General features: G+C 40.8%; 1 protein-coding gene across 2 annotated transcripts; it reads left to right on the top strand.

Annotated features, from left to right (window-relative positions):
• Positions 1-812: 812 nt before the first annotated feature.
• On the top strand, positions 813-23,171 carry LOC147313853 (ATP-binding cassette sub-family G member 4-like). 2 transcript variants are annotated; one of them, XM_086260554.1, is made up of 16 exons: positions 813-923; positions 1,577-1,713; positions 9,466-9,734; positions 13,658-13,775; positions 13,906-14,038; positions 14,176-14,226; positions 14,463-14,608; positions 15,646-15,769; positions 16,024-16,138; positions 16,259-16,380; positions 18,873-18,971; positions 19,087-19,255; positions 19,350-19,450; positions 20,004-20,162; positions 20,239-20,357; positions 21,718-23,171. In XM_086260554.1, exons 3-16 carry the CDS (start codon positions 9,479-9,481, stop codon positions 21,941-21,943), a joined length of 1,938 nt encoding a protein of 645 aa, XP_086116680.1. In that variant the 5' UTR covers positions 813-923; positions 1,577-1,713; positions 9,466-9,478; the 3' UTR covers positions 21,944-23,171. The 2 variants fall into 2 exon arrangements, with proteins under 2 accessions (XP_086116680.1, XP_086116681.1); XM_086260555.1 differs by lacking the exon at positions 1,577-1,713 and having other exon boundaries at positions 828-923.
• The last annotated feature ends 220 nt before the right edge of the window (positions 23,172-23,391 follow it).

Raw genomic sequence — 23,391 nt, forward strand, 5'->3', positions numbered from 1 at the left:
GCAACTTCTCACCTGAAATTGACTCAGTCAATAAAGTTTTCATTCACTTTGTAAACACAGGTTTTCAAAATGTCTCTTTGCAAGTCGCCTTTTTTTCTGTTGTGTTTAAATCTCGTCACTGTTGGGAGTGAAGCAACACGTCTGAAGGGCCCCGTCGTCCCTGTTTGACACCAGGTGTGTTCAGGGCATGTCCCAGGTAGAGAGGGATGTGCTGTGAAAAGGTATTTGACACTTTCTTTCTTTCTTTTTGCACATTTGTCACACTCACATTTCAGATCATCAAGCAAATTTTAATATTAGGCAAAGATAACCTGAGTAAATACAAAATGCACTTTTTAGATAATGATTTCTTGATTTTAAGACTATCCATTGTTGCTGTACTTGTCACATCTTTGAAGACTCTGAAAAATTCCCATCCTTGACTTTCACTCAGTAGATACGGTGGCATCTGCTGTATCTCTACATTATACGTAGGCTGCACAGTTACAGGCTACTACTGTTTAGTGTTCAGCAGGACCTGCAAATACCATAAATCATCTTTAAATCATCTCTTTACCTTCCCAATGACTTCACTTTGCACATTGTGAAGCAGGGGTTAGTGTAAAATAAGGCTACAGGCTTTGGAAATGTGGGTTACAGAAACATAAGCCGGCACCTGTCTCTCATGATAAAGCTTAGAAATGCAGAAATCCACGTTTCTACGAAGTAAAGGAGAATTTTCCTCCCCTGTCAGATCCAGTGTCCCTCCTCCATCAGTTCACCAGGCCCCACCCCTCCCCTCCCAGTCTGCTCTGCTCTGCTCAGCGTGCAGAGATGCTGTAGATGCGGCAGACTGGAAGGTGTTTGGTAGTGGATGCTGCAGCCGGAGAGATAACAACATACTGACAGACACCGAGAAGGACAGTCACCCGACAGCAGTCATTGTAAGCTTTTTGTTTGCCCTCTTCTCTCCGTGTCTCCTGCTGACAGGCTGCCCATGTCTTAATCTGTGTTGCACTCTTTATATTAAAGCTTACTTAAAATACTTAAAATGTCTTTTTGAACCGGGTTGGTATTGTGTAACATTTAGCTAGAGCATTGTATTTTGAATGGGCCTAGCCAAAAATGACAGTTTTATCCTGCTTCATAAAGCTAACCTGTGTCTAACATAATCAATAGCTAACATTAGTGACAATAAGCAGATTTTGTTCTACAACAAAGCCTGTTACAAAAATTTTAGTATATTTAATGATTTGCATCTACAGACAACAAGCTGACGATACCTGTGTATCAGTGGCATGTCAGGTGATTTCTCTTCATTGAATAACATATTGTGGTTTATTGATGCCTTACCATGAATTTAAGCTGCATCGGTTTGTACACCGACTCTGCATTTAGAGTCAAACCTGGTCAGAAACATTTAAAGAAAATCAAAACGTATGAAAACACAGTTTATGTATTTTTATTACTCCTGCTTACAATAATTGCAGTTATGCTAACATGTTGCTCAGCAAGGATGTACTAATCAGGGAAGTAATGCAAACTTGGATACAACTTTCAAAATAAGATGTATATTTTGTTCATTAATGTGTTTCAGCTAAAATCATAGATGGAAGCTAAACACTGACTTGTCTGAATCTGCAACTGAAATGCAAGTACAGAAAGGAAAACTGGTGGAAGAATATTTGAACTCAATCTTAGTGAAATTGCAGCGCTCCTGCAACCCTGAATTGGGTAAGTGTAAGACGGATATGGATGGAAAAGCAGCTCAAACATGAACTGTTGGGTAAAAACTGAAGTGAAGCCCTGAAAGAAAACAAGTTTGCTTAGAAGTAAATTGATTAGCTGAATTTTCTCATATTACAGGAAGAAAAAAGAAGATTCATATTCATGTTTTCACTCAAATAATTTCAAGTCCCTACATGTAAAAATTATTATAGCTTATCAGCCTCTCTGTGCTGTAACTGTAGGAATGTGCACAAGCTTTCATGTTTTTTTTCTCAGCCAAAGCCTTTTCAGTGATTTAGTTCTCATTCTTTCAAAGTCATGGGAGATCAGTAGTATTAACATACTTTCTTGGGTTGGAACTTATCCTTATGGTCACTGTTCTCATGTCATGTAAGAACAGCCTGCTCTACTATAAGCTTTAGCAGAACAATCCGACCATGTTTAAGTTCCAAAGAGAAATCCTGTTTTTCCAGCAGATGTAAGGATCTGTCATATTTCACAGAGATGCAACACACAGAAAAGCTGTTGTGGCTTTTTTAGTAGTACTCTTTCCTTTCTCTTCGACGACTTGTTCATGTGCAATAATGCGAACTATCCTTACTGTATAGAAAGTGACATTTTTATCCACTAAAGTTTTGATATCTTTAATTGCAAGTCTTACATTATTAAAAAAGAGAACTCAGATCGTTTAATCAGCCCTGGTAGAAAATATGTCTGCTTGTAGGAGACAGGAGCAATAGTACAAGTACTTTGGCATTTCAACCACAGATGGGTGTTACAATGCTCGTTGGCTCAAGTGTAATGCCATGTATTAAAAGCTTTATTTATTTTTAATGGGTTGATCTGCTTGTGTGAGATGTGGATGGATTATGAGGCAAACAGATCCAGCTTTGCTGCGGTCATTTCTCCATCACTGTTTGATTCAGTTTGTTGTTGTTTTGTTCTCTTTGTTGTCATTTTCAATTTCTTTATGTTTCGAGTCTGTTTATGTGTTTGCACCACTATTTGGTTCTTTGGGTCTCTCTCTCTGTATGTGTGGTTGTAGTGGTGTTCATGGGTGTTGGAAGTGTCGTGTGCTTAAAAACAACCACACACAATTTTTCATGAGTGCAAATGTTAGTCATGGGATTCCACAAGGTTCTGTGCTGGGACCTGCACTTTTTACATTACTTCTTACTTCCTTAAACATTATTATTACAGAACACACCAAACTTTGTCATTGCTTTGCATTGCTATGCAGGTGATACCCAGTTGTGTTTATCCATGAAGCCCAATGATAAAAATCAGTTAAACCATCTGTCTGTCTGTTTCCTCTCAAGTATGAAAAGTCCGTCTCTGAACCTGCTGTGGCTGCACGTTTCTCACAGTTAAAAGAGTTTTTACTTCTCGCTGTTGCTAAGTCCTTGGTCATCTGATTGTCTCCTTAATATTATAATACAAATTATTTTTAGACAGTTGTTGGTGTGATTTGTTTCCCGATACATATAAAAAGTCTTTCTCTCCAGTGAGTTTCTCATCGTGTAGGTGTACTTCACCTCGTTCTCAGTGCAGCGGCGCATGAGGCAGTCCTCACCTGCTGAAAGTTCTCATTAGCAGAACAAGGTTCATCAACGCCAACTAGGCAATCCATCATCCCGGGGTCAGAAGGACCAGCACGTGGAGGAAAAACCACTTAGATTTAACCTGCAATCTCAAGGCAACAAAAGCAGACTACAGTAGACCAGCTCAAAACAAATTCACTGACACTTATTGGAGTGTTATTAAAGATATGAGTTTTCCTACAAAGAAAAGATACTTGTGTACTTTTCACTTATGTATATCATTGATTAGAGACTTTGATTACTATTTTTTCGTGCTCCACACATGCTTTTGAATGGTGAGTCAAAAAATTGTCACCTTGAAGCTATAACAAAGCCAAAGGCTAACAAAGCATGAATAAAGTGGAACATCCTGAAAGTAGAGTTTTTAGAGAAATTATGTGGTACAGACAGGAGACTCTAGGAAAGGGTTTTGATAATGCATAACTACAGGCATTATCAAATGGAAGGTTTGAAGCCTAATCTTGAAAGTAGAGATAGTGTCCGTCTCCTGAATCCAAACTGGAAGCTGGTTCCACAGAAGAGGGGCCTGAAAACTGAAGGCTCTGCCTCCCATTCTACTTTTAAATACTCTAGGAACAACAAGTAGGCCTGCAGAGCGAGAGTTATTTCATCTAACTGTAAGCCTTGGAGTCAGAAAAAAGTGTAACAGCAGTACAGTAGATAATCTAAAGCAGTCTAATCCCAGGTCATGGAGTTCTTTCCTTATCCTCTCTTCCCTCCGTGGACCTTCCCTCTCTCCAGAGCGGTACAGGACCATCCAAGCTGACTCGTGACACGTTGGCATACATAACATGTCTCATTTCTCATTTGTACCCTTTGACACCAAGACCTCTGGTTTCTCCCATGTGCGTGGAAGGCACGTAGAGGAGCAGTCGATTCCCATACGTTACCTCGGTTGGGTGCTTGGTAGTGTGCCTGACTCTGCAGATTTTTCCCAAGGCAGTAACTACAGCCCCTCCTGCAGATCAAGGAAATAAAAGAAAGTTCATTTTAATCCCCAAGCGGATTAAGAACCCCATGAGTGATTAAATGAGGCTTCTGTCTCAAAAAGGACAAATTACTGTACCACCTCAGACTTGGGAACCATTTTTACAGTTGTGTGTGCAGAACAAAGTAGATTAGACGTATCTCAGTTTCAGTGATCATTAGTCACGTCAGGAGATTGCATATTTCTGCTGCTTAAAGTTCTGCATGGATAGTAGAAGTGGGTTTTGTGTGACGCTGGTCGTGCCTAAGCTGTCTTTTCCCATGAAATGTACAGATGTTTACATTTAATCTAGACTAATGAACTAATAATCACAAGAAAATCTATTCAGGACATTTCCAACTTAGTTATACTGAATTATCAGTTGTCACTGATTAAATCAATAGCTTTTGCGCTCCTCAAGTAATACTTCAGAGCACAACAGCAATACTTCTACATCTTACTGAAGAAACATACAAGCCATGTCTTGTTTTATACTTGGCTTAATGAATGGGAGACAGTCAGAGGCAGCGTTGTACTTCAGGTTTTTGAATGGTGAAATCAAAAACGTTCTGGCTAATGTGAGTCCTGGTGTGTTTTAGAATAGCGATGCATTATGTACAAAACTGAACAAAAGCAATATCAGTTGGAAATATGAAGCAGTATTCAGTAAAGCAGCCAACCGTCTTAGGAGTAACCAACCCGTTCTCACTCCCAAAGCGTAACATTTTACGCTAGGTGACAAATCGTCACCATATTACGTTTTCGGCTACCCACCACGTTCCTAAATGACGACCTCGGAAAAAGAGGAAATATGAGAACCGTCTGGACTGAACCTACACATGTTCGCTCTTTTTCTTCAAATCGCTTAGAAACACGCTATTTAACATCATTAAAGTCCTGGTTAAGGTCAGGAATAAGGTTATGGTCAGGGCTAGGGATAAGGTTAGGTTTAGGGCTGGAATACAGGGCTGGAACGTCTACTCCCGCGGGAGCGTCATTGCACTGGATTCCAGCCATAACCCGCTGCGTACCATAAGAACGCCGAAGGTCTCCTTTCGCGTTCCTCAGGAACGCCGCGGGACGTGACAAAACGTCGACATGTTACGCCTCGGGAGTGAGAACGCTCTGGAGTAACCCAGGACAGTTTTTTCTCACTGATTTCAGAACTTACACCAAGCTATTGTTCGGTGTCCTACTTCATAGAATACAGTTGTAAGATTAGCATCAATCTTCTTCATCTAATTTCTGGTATTTGTAACATGGAATTAAGATCTGGACAGAAAAACAGTGTTAATTACACAGGGATCTCTATCTGTGTTCAAACAGTCAAACTGCAACGCTGCGAGATCGTTTAAAACAAGGCAGCATAAGCAACCCTTGATTCTGTCTTTACTGTCAGTGCTTCAGACGGGCTGAGACTTATCACCCAAGTGATCTCAACTTTGACAACTGAGAATAAGGTTATTGCACACGGGAGATCTTTACCTTCTGTCAGAAAGCTTTTCTAGTGCGCTAACCCAGTGATCGCCAACCTTTTTCGTCCGACAATGTTTTCACAGACTGGCCTTTAAGGTGTCGCAGATAAATACAAACCAGTACCGGTAAAAAAAAGAAGAAGATTTATTCATAACACACGAGAAAAGACCCAGGGAAACCAAGTTAAAGCTAAAAACCGATAAAAATCCTGAAAACCATAGATTTCACACCCAAGCCTCAACTCTCACGGCCCGGTACCAAACGACTGATACCGGTCCGTGGCCCCGGGGTTGGGAACCACTGCACTAAACCATATGAAGGGGAATTGGATCAACAATCCAATAAAACAAATTTGGTAGTGGAAAAAATGAACGTTACAGTCTTGCTGTAATACCTTTCTAGGATAGTGTGGGTATTCCTTGTTGTCCACAGATAACTAATCAAAACTGGGCACTTACTTCAAACTACACAGGAAACCTGTTGTTGACATGACGTAGCTCTCCAAGTACATGTACTACAAAGCAAGTTCAGCATACATATATTTTCTTTTTCTGGATACGGCTTCATTAACATCAGGAATCATGTGGTCACATAAAGGTGTTTATCAACTGGTCACTCAGCCCAGGGTTTCCCAATAAGTTACAATATTCCTAATGTGGTGTTCAGATCAAAGGGCGGGTTTTTGGCAGAACCTAATTAACCTAACCCGGTCATAGAACGGTCTACCAGCAGCCGAGGAGCTGATTTTACAAACTATAATATCAGAAAAATATCGAGAGGTTAAAAACATGATACAGGCTGAAGCAACTGCACCAGATAAATAAAACTTAACTGAATGTAGCCAACAGGTAAAAAATAGGAACACGGTTAATCTAATAATTCTTGGAACTGATTGGTCGATAAATTCATTATGTAGGAAATCAGTAAGTGCTGATTTTGTGGTCTCTCGTCTTCAGCATCACCTCCTTTGGTTACCATGGGGATGAACGCCAGCTCATAAGCACCCATTGTTACCAGTTGTGGGTGGTGTTTTTTTCACCAGTCAGTTGCCATGGTGACACCTACTGTAGCAGGAAGAAACCCTCGTATTAGTTTTGGATACTTTGGGAGTCACTGTTTATCTGCAGCGTAGTTTTTAGATACTACAGTGTTTCATGAAATTTCCTCTGTAGAGATGACATGAAAATTAAAAGAAATGTTGATACTTGTTGTGATCCAGAACTTGTTGTTGTTACAGATCCCGGGATTATCTTAACTTTAACACAAAGATATAATTCATCATGGGCTGAAATGCATCAAAAGGAAATGATATGATTAATATAAAGCTCACAAACCTGCCATGAAACTTTGAGGAACAACCAGGATGTAATTTATGTTATAACTGATAGTGGAGAGGAAGTGGAATTACAGGCATTTTATACGTGCTGCAGACTGGATCAACATCACTGCCTGGAAGAGCAAGTATTAAAATAATCACCTGACATTTCTAATTTGCATGAGTGTCAATGTTGAGAAGACAGATTGATATAAACCAAGTGGATGAGACAGTCTTTGTTACTAACCATCATTTTTTTTTATTATTTCTGTGTGATTCTCGCGTTTGGGGAAATGGACTTTAAAAAAACACAACTCATAGATTAGTTAACTTCAACATTAAAATGGAACATTAATTGCATCACATTACATAGATCAAAAGACTGAAAGTATTAATAAAATATAAACCTGAGAGATTAATAGATCATACTAATTGTTAGCTGCTACAAATACAAAATTCATACTGATTGCAAACTATCAGTATCCTCTTGCTGAACCTGAAGCATTAATAATATTATTAATAACATTTTATAACACCGCTCAGGACTAAGGCTTTAATTTCCTTAGAATTAAATTGAATTTCCATGTACTTTACGTAAAATGAAAGTATTTACAAAGAAGTACTTAGCAGTATATAACCTAGCAAGTAACATTTATTTATTAGTGCTTTTCAGAGCAAGAAATCAGCCCCTAATTAATACAGGGATCTCAACAAATAAAGAAATAAAGAAATTACTTAATCAAAGCTTGTGCAAGAATGAACACACACACGCGTGAACCTGTGAAACAACAAAACTCAAAGCAGAGCCGGAACGCACACATTAACTTTTAGGGACGTTACAGGGTGCAAAAGAGAGGGTGGCGAGCTGTTTCAGAGTTTTGGAGCAAAGTTTTTGGACACACTCTTACTTTTCAGACGCATCTTATCTCAATGACCTTGTAGTACCATATCACCCTATTAGAGCACTTCGCTCTCGCTCTGCAGGCCTACTTGTTGTTCCTAGAGTATTTAAAAGTAGAATGGGAGGCAGAGCCTTCAGTTTTCAGGCCCCTCTTCTGTGGAACCAGCTTCCAGTTTGGATTCAGGAGACAGACACTATCTCTAATTTAAGATTAGGCTTCAAACTTTCCTTTTTGCTAAAGCATATAGTTAGGGCTGGACCAGGTGACCCTAAATCCTCCCTTAGTTATGCTGCAATAGACGTAGGCTGCCGGGGATTCCCATGATGCATTGAGTTTTTCCTTTCCAGTCACCTTTCTCACTCACTATGTGTTAACAGACCTCTCTGCATTGAATCATATCTGTTATTAACCTCTGTCTCTCTTTCACAGCATGTCTTTATCCTGTCTTCCTTCTTTCACCCCAACCAATCACAGCAGATGGCTATATAAATAAAATTGAATTGAATTGAATTGAATTAAAATGAATTGAATTGAATTGCATGTTTGGGATCAAAAGAACCGTATCTGCAGACCGAGGGCGGGAGTAGATTGATAATATAGGTTAGGGCGTCACCTCGTAAGGCCATGAAAGTAAGAACTAAATGCAAATCCAGAATTGAACACATCAGGATTAACAATAAACTGATGAATATTTTTATTTACACTTTGCTTTCTTTCTGCTTTCTTCTTTATGTTCTGACTTCTGTTTTTCCCCATTTTTTGATGATGAATACATGTGAGGAGGAAGAGGAAGACTCCCTGGCCCTGCTCTCTGATGCATATTCAATTTTTTTTAACTCTCTTGTAGATGATATTCCAGGCTCAGTCATAATTATATCTCTATGCCTAATTAAATGTAACCCATTCACATAAAGCAAATCTTTATAAATAATGAACATTATACAACCTCAGATGTTTGGAATGACACCATCAGAAGAATGCTTCCAGTGCTGTGTTTGTGCCATGTTGTGACTTGTGCTGGTGCAGTGGCGTTAGTGGCTGTCACTCCCAACATGCTCCTTTAACATACAGGTTTACTATGGATTATGACACAAGTCCTGATGTAAACCTAACCAGGTACATTTCTGTGGTATAACATCGCTGATTTATTTTTTTACCTGACCCTATCCAGGTAGGCCTTGTTGCCTAAGCACCAATAACGTTTCATGAATTGGTCAGCCTATTTTTAGCTGGTTGCTGGCCTCATAATTCACAGCAGTGTGGATGGGAAACTGAAACAGTGTGCAAGCCAGCAGTGAAAAGGGCAAAAACATCGTCTCTGTTCTGAGCAGAGCTGCTCGCTGGCTCAGCTTCTCTGCTGTTCTGTTGTTTCAGCGTTGATAGATAACTTAACTCAAGCACAAAACCTCACCTGTAAAATTAGACTGTTGAACCGTGAATGACCTCCCTTCTCCTTTTTGTCTCGTCTCTTTCCTCCCCACACTCCTCCACCCACAGTCTGTGATCTAATATGGATAATAAGGCACTGGAACTTGACTCTGTTAGCCTCCCTATGGAGGAGGTGGTCATATGTAATGGTGACAGCCAGCCTGCTGCTCAGCCTCAGCCACAACAGGAGGTATCCATGCTGACCCACCTGAAGAAGGTTGAGAACCAGATCACTGAGGCACAGCGATTCACCCACCTACCCCGACGCTCAGCTGTTGACCTGGAGTTCATCAACATCTCCTACACCATTCGGGAGGGACCGTGCTGGAGGAGGAGAGGTAACAGACTTCTAACCATCCTTTATATACAGTTTTCCACTTTAACCAGTTTCTAACTGAGTAAAGATACTGTGAAAAGGCAAAATCAAGACACGAGACAGTAGATGTGTGGATGGATGAACCCCAAAATAAACCGCATGTATCTAAAAGTGTTCCCAGAGACAGCGAGCTAGCACAATGCTTAAAAAGTCGAGAACAGCTAGATCATTCATTGTTTCTAAGCGGGAGACATCACAGTAGATGGACACGGTAGTACTTCTTCAAACTAATAATAATAAAATTAAATAATAAGAGTTATTTAATGGATGTCAAAAACAAAAATAAACTTGGACCAACATCAGTATCGGTGGGTGTTCACCCAAGTAAAGTCTGTGTTTGCTTCAGTCGGTGAACGCTCGGCTCATGTGGAATCATTCTCTGTTTCTCCATTCAGTCATTCAGCTTTTGTCACCGCGCTGTGTGTTAAATATTTGCTGCCTTCAGGCTTAAAAGGCGCCTCTGACATAAAGTGTTAGGAAATCTCTGGCCTGTGTCTTCTCTGTTTGCTGTGCAGCGCATTCATGCTGCACAGTAAACGGCAGGGTGCACGTTTCACATTTGATACTGGAGATGTGGAAATAACGGTTTTGCAACGCTGACAGAAATAATTAATAAGTGGTTTAAATCTGCACTCAGTCTTTCAGTTTAGGTGGGAAGGTTTCTGAATGTATTGTGTAAGCTTGTCAGTCATGCTGCAGAGGCATCTATATTATTTAATATATAGAAAACACATAACTGGATTTGGTTGTGTCATAATGGGCTGCTCAGTAGTTTTGTGCATTGTAGTGATACTCAGGTACATAAATCATTCTCCTTGTCTGTCAGCTTTAAGATGCATGAGGTGCAGTGCAGTCACGGGTATGTCTCCTCACGTTTTTGATGACACTGGCTCAAACACAGCACGAGGTCTACCCTCCACATGTTATAAATGACAATGATTTCCTGTAGTTTTGCAGACTCATTTAAACTGTTAATATTTTGTTGCCAGCGGTATAGCCTACAATAACACACATCGTGGGTAAATTATGACTCTTTATTTGGGCAGGACGTTTATCTGCTTTCTGCAGCTGACAAAAAAAATCATTTTTCACTAATATTTCTCTCGTGTGTTTCTTTGCGACTGAATCACCAGAAGATGAAACGTTGACACATTCACTGACAGCAGTGTGTGCTTCCAGCTGTTGTAACCCTGATCGCTACTGATTTTTCTTATTTCCCCGTCACACAGAGGAGGCGAGGCTGATTGTTTCTGACACGCTGCCCTCCCTACGATCCACCCTGTTCACACCCCCGATCAATCCATACCATACATCGCTCACAGAGACTAACACACAGATGCTATGGCTATTACTGCATGTACTTTAGTCAGTACAAATAAAAAGTTATGTGTATTTGATTTTCTTGCATGCACTGCCTTAACTTTTAGATCTGATACTGAATTTATGATTGAATGCAAGATTCCTGAACCAACCTCACTCAAGAATATTTGCACCACCAGTCTTTAACACTCGTACAAAAGTTTGTTGGTCATTTGTCCAGGCAGGTCGTGTCTTAATGCACATCTTTCTTCCTGTCTTATGTTCTACATTCATCAGCTAAGCGCTATGCAAATACAGGCCATTTACCATCAGCTCCTTGAAGCCCTCCTTGTATTTCTAAGCAGCCTCTCTTCACGTGTTATTACATTTCCATTTGTATCCTTAAACATCCAAACAAGCTGCACATCTTTTCCAGCCAATGAATACAAGTCCTTCTCTCCTTCTTTGGTGTCCGGCCTCACATATAACTGACAGCAGGCCATTTCCTTTGCGACCTTTGTCTTTGCTGGATGCCTGGCCTCCCAGTACACCTTACTCACCCCCACCCAGAGAGAGAGAGACATTTTCATCCAAAACAAAACAATTCATTTTCTAATCAGTAAGTCAGAGAGTTCCTTTTAAGATTGATGATTTTTTAACTTTGAACTCAAACAGACACAAAACACATGAGTTGTTTAATTAACTTTACTTCTGGGCAATATAAAGAAAATGCACTCTTTAGACTTATGACAAGCTTTACAGAACACAGAGATAAGGAATTTTAAGATGACACAGATAACAATAACACTGGGGATGTGCTGCTCAGTGTCCTGTGGATTGCTGAAAAGTCAGGGATCGCAAACTCATAACCAGAAATCTGTCTGAATAACAAGACAACGTCACAGCTTTACTAAGGGAACACGCACTAAAAATGGTGCCGCGGATACTAGAATAAATTAATAAAATTAGAAAGAAACCAAGGTATTATGAAATTCAATTCAATTCAATTTTATTTATACAGCGCCAAATCACAACAACTGTCACCTTAAGACTTGTAAGGTAGACCCTATAACAATACATGCAGAGCAACAATCATATGACCCCCTATGAGCAGCACTTTGGCGACAGTGGGAAGGAAAAACTCCCTTTTAACAGGAAGAAACCTCCGGCAGAACCAGGCTCAGGGAGGGGCGGGGCCATCTGCTGTGATTGGTTGGGGTGAGAGAAGGAAGACAGGATAAAGACATGCTGTGGAAGAGAGACAGAGGTTAATAACAGATATGATTCAATGCAGAGAGGTCTATTAATACATAGTGAGTGAAAATGGCTCAAAAACTAGTATAGAGACTCAGAAAGCAGAGAGAAACACATATGAAAGCAAAAACACTCAATAATCACTTCAGCCATAAACTAGAAGACATCGAAGAATTGTTTTAAATTATGAGAGACTTGTATAAGGAACCATAAACAACCACCCTCACCCACAGCATAGTTGGTGCTCCATGTTGATGCTGGTAAACTTGACATTGACACGTGATTCTGCACAGTCTACTGTAATATAACAGCTTACTGTCAAAAGCAAGGGCCAGTTTTTACTGCTCATTTGTACAACAATCTCAGATTCATTATAACTTGGACCTAAAATTAAGCGCCTTGAGGCAACTGTTACTTACAATGTGTTTGAGGCTGTCAGATTGTGTAGTGGGAAAAGCATTTATCAACCTCTCAGAAAATGTGACCCCGGTGAATCCAGAGTTGGGAGTGTGGGAAGTTTACTGGGGATCATCAGTCATCACCATCCCAAAGTGCAGAGGACATTCATCCACTTTAACCAACCATATTTGTACTGTAAGTGTTGATGCATCTGCCAGCTGAATTTACTGGTCAGTTTTACTGTCAGACATGTATTAATATTATTCCATATGAGCCACTTCTAGTAGAGAATAATGTGCGATTGTAGCTCTGAAGACATTATTTTATAATTATGTTATAATCAGTGGAAGGTGGAATATTGAACCTCAAATTCTTACCTTGTTGTATTAGCTCAAAACATTTCCCCCTGTGCTTACATTTCTTTTAAAGTTTTAAGCAGTTCCTATACGTGTTAAATGATGAACAGAGCAGCAGAAAAATAGGATATGTTAGCTAACTGAACAGTTTCATTTCTTGTCCCTGCTTGCCCCTGGTGTTTAGGGAAAGTAGGGATCCTCTCATGCCCCGGCTTGTAACACAGTGGGGAACACCTGGCCCCACCAGCTCACATCTCAGTGGAAACCCTTCTATGCATGTTTAATTGAGGACTCAATATTTATGTTATTTAGCCACAGTTGCTGTGCATCTACAAACCACTTTACAACCCTCCTCTGCCCCAAGACTGACTTTCATCTGTGTCATATGTGTTCACGGACTCCTGCTCTGTTCGGTGATGGGGGCAGTGGTGAAGTCTTTTATTCCAAGTGGCTTTTTTTGGAACTAGTAGCTCCTATTTAACATGAGTATTTGCATTATGCTTACATAAAGTTTGTTCTTGTGGAGTAATATAATATCACTGCTCATTCCCATGAATACCCTGTCACTTATTTGCAGGTTTCAAAGCCTTATTAAAGTGCCTGTCAGGAAGGTTCTGCAGCAGAGAGCTTATAGGGATCATGGGACCATCGGGGGCAGGGAAGTCCACCCTGATGAACATTCTAGCAGGGTACAGGTGAGCCGACTCTCTGATACAGTTATGATGACATAAATGAGGCCTGTGTGGTACAAACATAAGGTGTAGTTAATTAATAAAGTTTGTCTGGGCAGTGAAATGTTTGGTATCTGTCCTTCGTGCTGCTCAGGGAAACAGGGATGAAGGGTCAGATCCTGGTAAATGGGAAACCCAGGGACCTGAGGACCTTCAGGAAAATGTCCTGCTACATCATGCAGGAAGACATGCTGCTGCCACACCTCACTGCCAGGGAGGCCATGATGGTGAGCCGTAAACTCAGCCTCGGAGCACATTTTGAAGCGTTGCTTTTGTGTAGCATCTGAACCTGGCTTTGTGTTTTGTTTCGTAGCTTTTTTTAGCTTGTGATTACGTTAATGCGATCTACTTTCTCTTTGCTCAGGTTTCAGCCAACTTAAAGCTGGATGAAACTATGGATGTGAAGAAGGAACTGGTGAGAGCAGTTTACCATGCGCTGTAAACTGAACCAGCCAGTTTACTCATAATGTCCACAAGCAGTATTTTATTACTCACCATCTATTTTGTTATGTAGCACCACATTCTTATTCCTGCCGAGCATTTTCATGTTTTTTCTCCCTGTTTAGATATAAATATAAAGAAGACATTTTTTATTGGTGCTTTGATAATCAGTGAAATCCGGCACTGTGCCTTTCTCTCTTCTCTGTTCAGGTGAACGAGATTCTGACTGCTTTAGGGCTCCTTGACTGCGCCCACACTCGTACCAGCTCACTGTCAGGTGGTCAGTGTAAACGTCTGGCCATCGCCCTCGAACTGGTTAACAATCCTCCAGTCATGTTCTTTGATGAGCCCACCAGGTGAACGGGGAGGAGATGATGTGTTGCCGATTGTATACCTAAATTATATCTTTTTATTATGTGAGATGTGCTTCCATAAAATCACATGCTGATAGTTGACTGCTGGTTCAAAGACTCAGTGAGTGTCAGAACTGGAATACCTGGTTTTAAATCGCACCTCTCTCTCTCGTCATGTTTCTTTATATCAAATGCAGCTGCTGCTCGAGACATTTTCAAATACAGATGAAATGTCAGTACTTTCCTTCATCTTTGTGTGCAGACCTGAGCTTCCGACAGTTTTACACAATAGCTTACTAGATTCAGCACTTCAAAAGGTTGCTGTTAGCATTCCAGCTCTTAGTACAATTTTGGTATCCAATCTTCCAGCCTCTCAACTAACATTACACATGTTTGTGTTTCGGATTCTTAGATTTTTCTCATATAAACTTTTATCCAGAGAACCATTCGGTGCATTTCAGCAGCTTCAATAACAATTACAGAAATGTAAGAAAAACACTGATGTTGTAAACAGCAACAAGAGCATTAGCTTTAGTTGTCAAACTATTAGCAGTTAACTGATAGCAACATGAACCAACATGGTAGCAGCTAGCCGCTATGGCTAGCCATTATAGTAACATTTATGTGGGAGCTTTAAGGTTTATAGACTTATCTAAATTTAACAGATTAACAATTAAAATCATACAGTTATTTTACTTTATGTATTAATTATGTTATTTTTTGCAGTTTTCCAGTTTTTACATAAAGCCACGTTTTCTGGTTGTAGGACGGAGCTTAAACGGTGTACATCCTGTATGGTAGTGTATCATTAGTGTGTCCGTTTCCTTTAAAATCTGCAGACAACTGAGAAAACATGTTTCCAAAATTACTAAGCTAATACAATAACGACAGATTTTTTTAATAGAGAGATATCATCCTCAAGCTTTCTCATGTTTAGCTAAACTCTTATGTGACAGAGTGAATCTGCAAGTCATTGTGATTTATCTACTCTTCCGTTTCTTTTAGACCGGTATTCATGGATCTTGTCTCTGTGTTTTAAGTGGCTTAGACAGCGTGTCATGCTACCAGGTGGTGTCCCTAATGCGTTCTCTGGCACAGGGCGGGCGTACCATCATCTGCACTATTCACCAGCCCAGTGCCAAACTGTTTGAGATGTTTGACAAGGTGTGTATCTGCCAATGAAGGAGGAAATAATGGACAGAAGCATAGACGCTGTATTTTGAAACCTCAGCGTATTGTTTTGGCTGCCACCATGTTGGTATTTGGAGCCAAGTGTCTGAGAACCAGTGGGTGATATCATTCATAGCTATCTCCACCTTTTAATATACACCACTGCCATGTAAAGAAAAATAAGTTGCAGTTCTGTAAGCTTCTGTAGAGGCTGCTTTTTGTCAAACCTGAATGTTTTTGCTCCACAGCTTTACATCCTCAGTCAGGGACAGTGCATCTACAAAGGCACCGTCCCTTACCTCATACCCTATCTGAAGACGCTCGGCCTCTACTGTCCTACCTACCACAACCCTGCAGACTTCAGTATGTTCACCTTACAGTACCTGTTATTGCTAGTTCATGTTCCCCAACTTTTCTGCATGATAGCAGCATTTCCAGGGAGTTCATTCTGTTCACGTCTTTCTGCTTTTGCTTGTGATTCAGTCATTGAAGTGGCATCAGGAGAGTATGGAGACCTGAACCCGGTGCTGTTTGAAGCAGTCCAAGGTGGAATGTGTGCTTTAGAGGAGAAGAATCAATCAGTCTGTGCAACAATCTGCCCCGTTGTAAGTAACAGATGCTATTCCACACATGGGAGAGTGTGCTGCAGAGAAGTTACAGTGACAGCAGTGCCATCGAGCAAGGAAGAAACTTGCTAGGACATATTGCCCTACCAAGACGACCACTATAGAGTCTCTGTACGCTCTTCTTGTCAATCGTTTTGTTTTATTGATTTATTTTATTACTCACAGTATTATCAGTGAGGGTATTTTGCTGGAGCGGACAGCCCCCCCAAGAGTGCCTTCAGACTCTTGGGGGGGCTCCTGAAGGCTGAAAGGCAGCAACAACCAGTGGGGAGCGGCATGGAGGTGCTATAACAATCTAGAAGACAGATTCCCGCTGCCCAAATCATAAATAAAATTAGCCCGATCTACAAGTCCCTGATCTCTTCCACCCAGTCCTCCATAGCAGAACCACATGCTGACGCTTGTTCTGGAAGGAGAGGATTATTTGCAACAGAGTAGTGATGGGATTTCCGGCTCTTTTTAGAGAACCGACTCTTTTGGCTCTGAACTGGCTCTTCAGGTTGTTTTGTTGCTTTAATTAATTTATTATTAACAATAATATAAAATTATGCACAAAAGGAATTACTAAAGTTAAAAAAAAAGTGGTTTTATTTATATGTTTATATATAAATATATACGGTGGCCCCTAGAGACAAAACACGTACAAACTCCAAAACACATTTCTAGCATGAACTGAACTTCCAAAGCAGAGCTACTAGATCACTTAAATTACACAATTGAAAGCATGTGTGTATTGTTTGTGTATTTATACACAGGCACTTATATATATTCAAATAATTTAAAATATGTTCATTTACCTGTTACTACCACACACCAAATCCGGTCGTTGGTACTTGCTGGCTTGTGTAGCCACTAGGTAACAAAGCTCAACACTGCCCCCTAGCATCCTGGAGCACTTCTGTTGTGTTTGTACGTGTTTTGGAGTTTTTACGTGCTTTGTCTGTAGGGGCCACCGTAAATATACTTTTATTTATTCACTCCACATAAAATGTAATAAATAAATCATATAATACAAAAACCAACTATTCACATTTCAACTTTTAACTATTTAAATTTTCAGCTTTTTCTTTTTAAACAAATTTAAAGTGAAACAACACAAAACACTGCAAACCACAACACAATTAAATATAAATTAAAATATGAAAACAAAAAGAAGATGCATATTCTCTGTCATATGGACCTGCATGAATAAACTTTCTGAATCCTTTATCATCTGCAACTGAAAATAGTTGTGGATGATTACTATACCTTTCTAATGTGATGTTGTTGTCCCTGCTCTCTCTCTCTCTCCCTCCCACTCTGTTCCTGTGCTACTGAGTGTAACTAACGCCCCTCCCCCCTCTGCTCAGCGTAAAGCACAAGGCTCGCTGTGGAGTGAAGCGGGAAAAAAGAGAGAGAGAGAGAGAAAGAAAGAAAGAAAAAAAAACCCACGGCTCGCGATAAGGAGCCGGCTCTAAGAGCCATTTCGTTCGTGACCGACACATCACTACAACAGAGTTTAAAGAACCATGTTGACCATTATCTGAGTGGGGTGCATTAGGTGCAGTTTGCTCCTGCAGTACCTGTTCCTAGACGAGAAACTCCTGGAGCTTAGTGGTCATGACTGAAACGAGGGTGATTCAGTGCAATAAACACAGGTACTTCTTCTCCAGGATGACCAGAAAACATGCAGCACCAATGCTCAGCAGATCTCTCAGTGTTTGTACTGCTGTTTTAAAATTACATTTAAAATTAAATCAAACTCCTCTGAACCATTGCTGTGCCCTGCCAACCACAAGAATGTGGCCCTGCCCCACTGCATCAAGGCATTCGCCATTTAGTCTTAGATTGATTTACAGTCCTTTCACATTAACAGTTTAGCTTAGCTGTGTCCATTTCTGTTTCTCTGGATGATTGTGTTGCTTCCTAAACTCAGAACCAAAGCAGGAAACCATTACCCAAACTGGGACCTGTCATACTAGAAAAATAAGGGCTGGCAGGAAATGGGTAGAGCTTAGCTAACTATAAAAACCAAGAACTACCAAAGCCTGCAGAGACCTCAAAAGTCCCAACAGAAGAACACAGAGTTCAGCTGATATGGTCTGCAGGAAGCAGGGTACACTCAGCGAGACTGACAAACATTTACGCCTGTGGACAACCTAGAATCACCAGTTTAACCTAATTCCAGCAACTGTACCTGGAGAGAATCCACAGAGACACAAGGAGAACATGCAAACTGCCCACAGGAAGGCCAGACAGTGGATTCAGACTCGGGACCTTCTTGTTGTGAGACGACGGTGCTAATCACCAGGCCACTATGCTAGCTGTGTCAATAAAGACAAACTGACAGCAGGAAGTAGAACCAATATGTTCTGGCAATACCAGAAACCCATAAAAATGGTCTGTTGCTCTATTTTTACCCAGTTGATTCAGCTCTGACTGCAGGATGCTTTGTGTTGAGTTGACGATGATCATTTCTTCCATTTTTCCAGGATGCCAGGCACATAGAAAGCCACACCTTTGCCACAAGTACGCTAACACAGTTCTGCATCCTCTTCAAGAGAACCTTCATAACTGTATGTCGAGACCAGGTGGGTGGAAGGATCGCTTCAATAATCACAGCTGTCACGAACAAATCAGATGTGCTCTTACCTGAAACGAGCCTGATCATGGATGTTTTCTTTCTCTGCTGTCGTCCATTCTCAGGTTTTGACCCACCTCAGAGTGATATCCCACATCTGCATAGGTGTGTTAATAGGTTTGCTCTATCTCAACATTGGCAATGATGCCAGCAGGGTGTTTAACAACACTGGATTTCTCTTCTTCTCTATGCTCTTCCTCATGTTTGGAGCACTCATGCCTACTGTGTTGACCTGTGAGTATGATCGAGAGGTTATGGACTTCCTCCCCTGTTGATACTATTATGATAAATCTCATAAATGTGTGTAAACATTTTGGGCTTTTGGCAGTTCCTCTGGAGATGTCTGTATTCCTGAGGGAGCATCTGAACTACTGGTACAGCCTGAAAGCCTACTACCTGGCCAAGACCATGGCTGATATTCCCTTCCAGGTGAGCTGGCAGTGCTGTGATTGGATTGGTGGGTTTACTCACTGAGGGCCTGAGTGCTGACAAACAACAAAATATATCCACTTAGCTTCACAACACTGTACTCTAGTGTTAGCAGATGGTGTTTGCAGGTTGTAGGAGCAGATTAGTTTGCTAACATTGTTGTTGGGTCTCATCATGTCAAAGAAGTCACCCAAGTGTCGGTTATTGGTTACACTGTAGAGCGGCAGATTCAAACGTTCTCAGATGTAATGCGTGGGCGTTATCATGGATTGAAATGGAAACGAGGTAAATGTCACAGTGATTTGGAAAGCTACTTTTGATCCTGCTGACCATCATTGTCATTGAGTACAACCTTAATTTGTATTAAATCCATCAACATTTATATCTATTAAATAAACCATTGTGCAGTACTCCAGTCATTGTGATTGGCTGGCACGGGAGCTGAGGGCTCTGTGTTTGGATGCGAGTGTAGCTGCAGCACACTTTAACATCTGTGACAGGGTGTCCTCGCTGTTCCTCTACTAAACATCAGTTAATGAACGTGTTATTTTAGGTGATCTGCCCCATCATGTACTGCAGCATAGTGTACTGGATGACAGAGCAGCCTCCTGAGGCAAGTCGCTACCTGCTCTTCATAGCCCTGTCCACCTGCACTGCCCTGGTAGCCCAGTCTCTTGGGCTGTTGGTTGGCGCTGCCTCCACCTCACTACAGGTAGTGCATGTTTGCATTGTTTAATACACATTTTCTTGGCTGATGTAACACGATGTATATCCTCTACACCTCCCAGGTAGCCACATTTGTAGGGCCTGTTACAGCTGTCCCTGTGCTGCTGTTCTCTGGATTCTTTGTCAACTTTGACACAATCCCCAAGTATCTGCAGTGGAGCTCCTATGTTTCCTATGTCAGGTGAGTGTCGCTGGGAGGAACAGCTGCAGGTTCAGTCGGGTCCACAGGGTTTTGAGGAATGACACATTGCTTTTCTGTCTGTACACCATCACAGCACATTTTACATCAAGCATTTAAGAAAAGATTGAAGAGCAGACTTTCAGCTTTAATCATAAAATTATAAAACTATGTTTTCTTGCCCCAAAGATTATGAAGTTAACAGTATTTGAGTTTGGCTGATTAATATATGATTTGTGAATGTTTTATTTCTTTAGCAGCTGCCAAAACCTGGAAGAGTTGGTATCTTAAGTGTTTTGCTTAATTTGGTCACTTTCAGTCATTCATGTTAACTTAAGACAAGGATGTCAATCTCATATGGATAAAAAACCACACTCATAAAAATATAAACAATCTGCAACACAAAGCTTGCTGCTGCAGCATCGAGTGAAGCACCAGCTGCTGCCCTCCAGCACAAAATGCTTGAGCCTACTGTAATAAGTGGAGATTAGTGGACAAATAACTAATGGTAAAACACTGTTAACACATTTACATCTGGTTCTGTGCAGTCATGGTGACTCTGTGTTTGTGCTTTTTGATTATTAATGTGCTTCGTTTCAGTTAGTTTCTGGTTATGTTTCAGTGATTTCTAGTTCTTAGGTTTTGTTCCTGTGCCTCCCGTGTTTAGTGTGTCATGTCTCTAGTGTAGGTTTGGTTCTGTTTCCCATGTTTCTGCCTCTGTTCTTTATGTTCTGTCAATCTGCATCTCTGGTTTCCTGTTTTATTGTGATAGTTCCGCGTCCTGTGTGAGTCTATTCTGTTTTGCTTCTTCTGTCTCGTCGTGTCTGATTAGGTTCAGCTGTGTCTTTCTTCTGTTGTGTATTTCCCTCGTTACCCTCTGTGTATGTGTGTTCTGCTTTCTTACCCATCGGTTCGTCTGCTTATCATCCACTGATAACCGTCCATGTCTCAGGTATTCATGTATTTCCTAGAATTCCTGGTTTTTGTGTATTTCGTTTTCCCGGTTTAGGTTTTTGTGATTAGTTTCTCATTTATCTGTTTTTCGGCCTCAATAAAAGGCACGCCATTTGTTAAAATCCAGTTCCGTTTCCACGTTTCGTGCATTTGGGTCCACTACTTTCCACTCCACAGGGTCTACCTGCGCTGACACTGACACTTAGATTATAAAGTATCTGACTGATCCTTTCAAGCATTTTTTGTCCAAAAGTTATTCATAGGATGCTAACTATTTGTAAGATGCATTCAAATCCTCGATGGCTGGGCCTGATTACCAAAGTCATCCGCATTTATTACAGAAACAGTAAGCAATATTTGAGCTATTGTGACCGGGCTGTTTACAGATAAGACTTCGTCTCTCTCGTAGGTATGGCTTTGAAGGGGTCCTCCTGTCTATCTATGGGATGAACCGCACAGAGCTGGAGTGTCCAGGGCCGGTGTGTAAGTTCCAACAGCCTGAAGAGGTTCTGCAGCTGCTAGATGTGGAGGATGCAAAGCTCTATGTAGATTTTATTGTCCTGGGAAGTTTCTTCATCATCCTACGTCTGGCCACTTACCTTGTCCTCCGCTACAAGGTCAAGTCAGAGCGATAGATTCTCTTCAGCTCATCTCCAAAACACACGACCCCCCCTAGACTCTGGACTCTTTCCTGTGCAGAGAGAACCTGTCACGTCATGTAGGAGTTTGTTTCATTTCATTTTACATGTTGCTGCTAAGTGGACAGAACAAATTCTGGTTGTGTTCTCCTGCCAGCTGGTGACAGTCCTTTAAACCACTATACAGCTGTTTTACCTCATCAAGAACTAATGGGCATGCACAAAGCCATGTCACAGAGACTGAGCCACATTCAGCTACACGTGCTGTACGTTTTATAACTTACAGAAGTTTTTAGAGCCAAGCAGATGGGACTCAGTAGCAGAACTGACATCCTGCTTTAGTCCACACTGTGCTGCTGCTCTGGCAGAGTATATCTCTGGTCCAGGATACTCACCCCTTACGAAATTCAAATGCAAAAAGAGTGTTTACTTTTGTAAGCCAAAAAAAAAAAATGAAGTTGCACTAAAGATGTTTGATAATGTGCCTGAAAGAGTGAAAAAGCAACAATCACGCGGCCTTTGTATCACTGAAAGAGAGAGCGGATTTGGGCCGTAGCCCTAAAAACATTAACTTCTCAAAGCTGTGGTTTTTATCATATTGATAGTTGTAAATTGAGCTTTGCTATGATCGCCTGAAGAAATTTGATATTTTTTGTACTTCCACATTATAATCATGAATCTAAATAAATCTGTTAGTGATGATCACGAGGACAAGCCTTAATCATATTCCACTATGTTTTATTATCTTTAGTACTCCATGCATATGCAGTTCAGTTAGAGCCAAGCAGGTGGGACTCAGGAGCAGAACTGACATCTTGCTTTAGCCCACACTGTGCTGCTGCTCTGGCAGACTATATCTCTGGTCCAGGATACTCACCCCTTACGAAATTCATTATTGTATTTAAGCTACATAGGTGAGTTACTGTACTGTCATTACTGTTTTTGTGTCCGCTCTACGTCCACCAATGCCACTGATCTGGGTGCTATCTCACATTTCATTTTAATTACACGTTTTTTTTAAAAAGCAGATGTTGAGACTGCACATTACAGCATACCGAGCGACCAAAGACTGCTAATGAATCTGCACGTGTCTTCATATTTTTTACATTGTGTTCTGTTTTTGTTATGACCACTTGTATGTTTATTAATCCATTCCATGTTGAAACACATAACAGCCAAAAGTTCTGTACAGCTATGTAAACTTCCAATAAACACTGATATGACAGATGCTTTGTTTAATTAATAACAAAACATGAAATATCCAATCAAAATTCCAAGAAATAAGATTTAAGATTCTGCATTTAAAGTGTCAACAGTGGCTAAGGACAATCCACAGAAAGATCTGGATGATCTACTCTGAGCTACAGTCATGTACCAGAACATTAGACAAATCCTCAGGTCTTAAATGAGATAAACACGACTTTATGAACAATGACCAAAGCTTA

The sequence above is a fragment of the Aulonocara sp. 'chitande type north' Nkhata Bay genome, linkage group LG14 (assembly GCF_057382095.1).
Source record: "Aulonocara sp. 'chitande type north' Nkhata Bay isolate Kocher_YH1m ecotype deep benthic linkage group LG14, A_spYH_male_GT1.1, whole genome shotgun sequence".
Classification (NCBI taxonomy): domain Eukaryota; kingdom Metazoa; phylum Chordata; class Actinopteri; order Cichliformes; family Cichlidae; genus Aulonocara; species Aulonocara sp. 'chitande type north' Nkhata Bay.

Coding starts and splice junctions, on each gene's coding strand:
- LOC147313853 (XM_086260554.1), top strand. CDS start 9,479: ATGGATAATAAGGCACTGGAACTTGACTCTGTTAGCCTCCCTATGGAG. Junction 14,609..15,645: donor TTCTTTGATGAGCCCACCAG/GTGAACGGGGAG, acceptor CTGTGTTTTAAG/TGGCTTAGACAGCGTGTCAT. Junction 20,358..21,717: donor TCCTATGTTTCCTATGTCAG/GTGAGTGTCGCT, acceptor TCTCTCTCGTAG/GTATGGCTTTGAAGGGGTCC.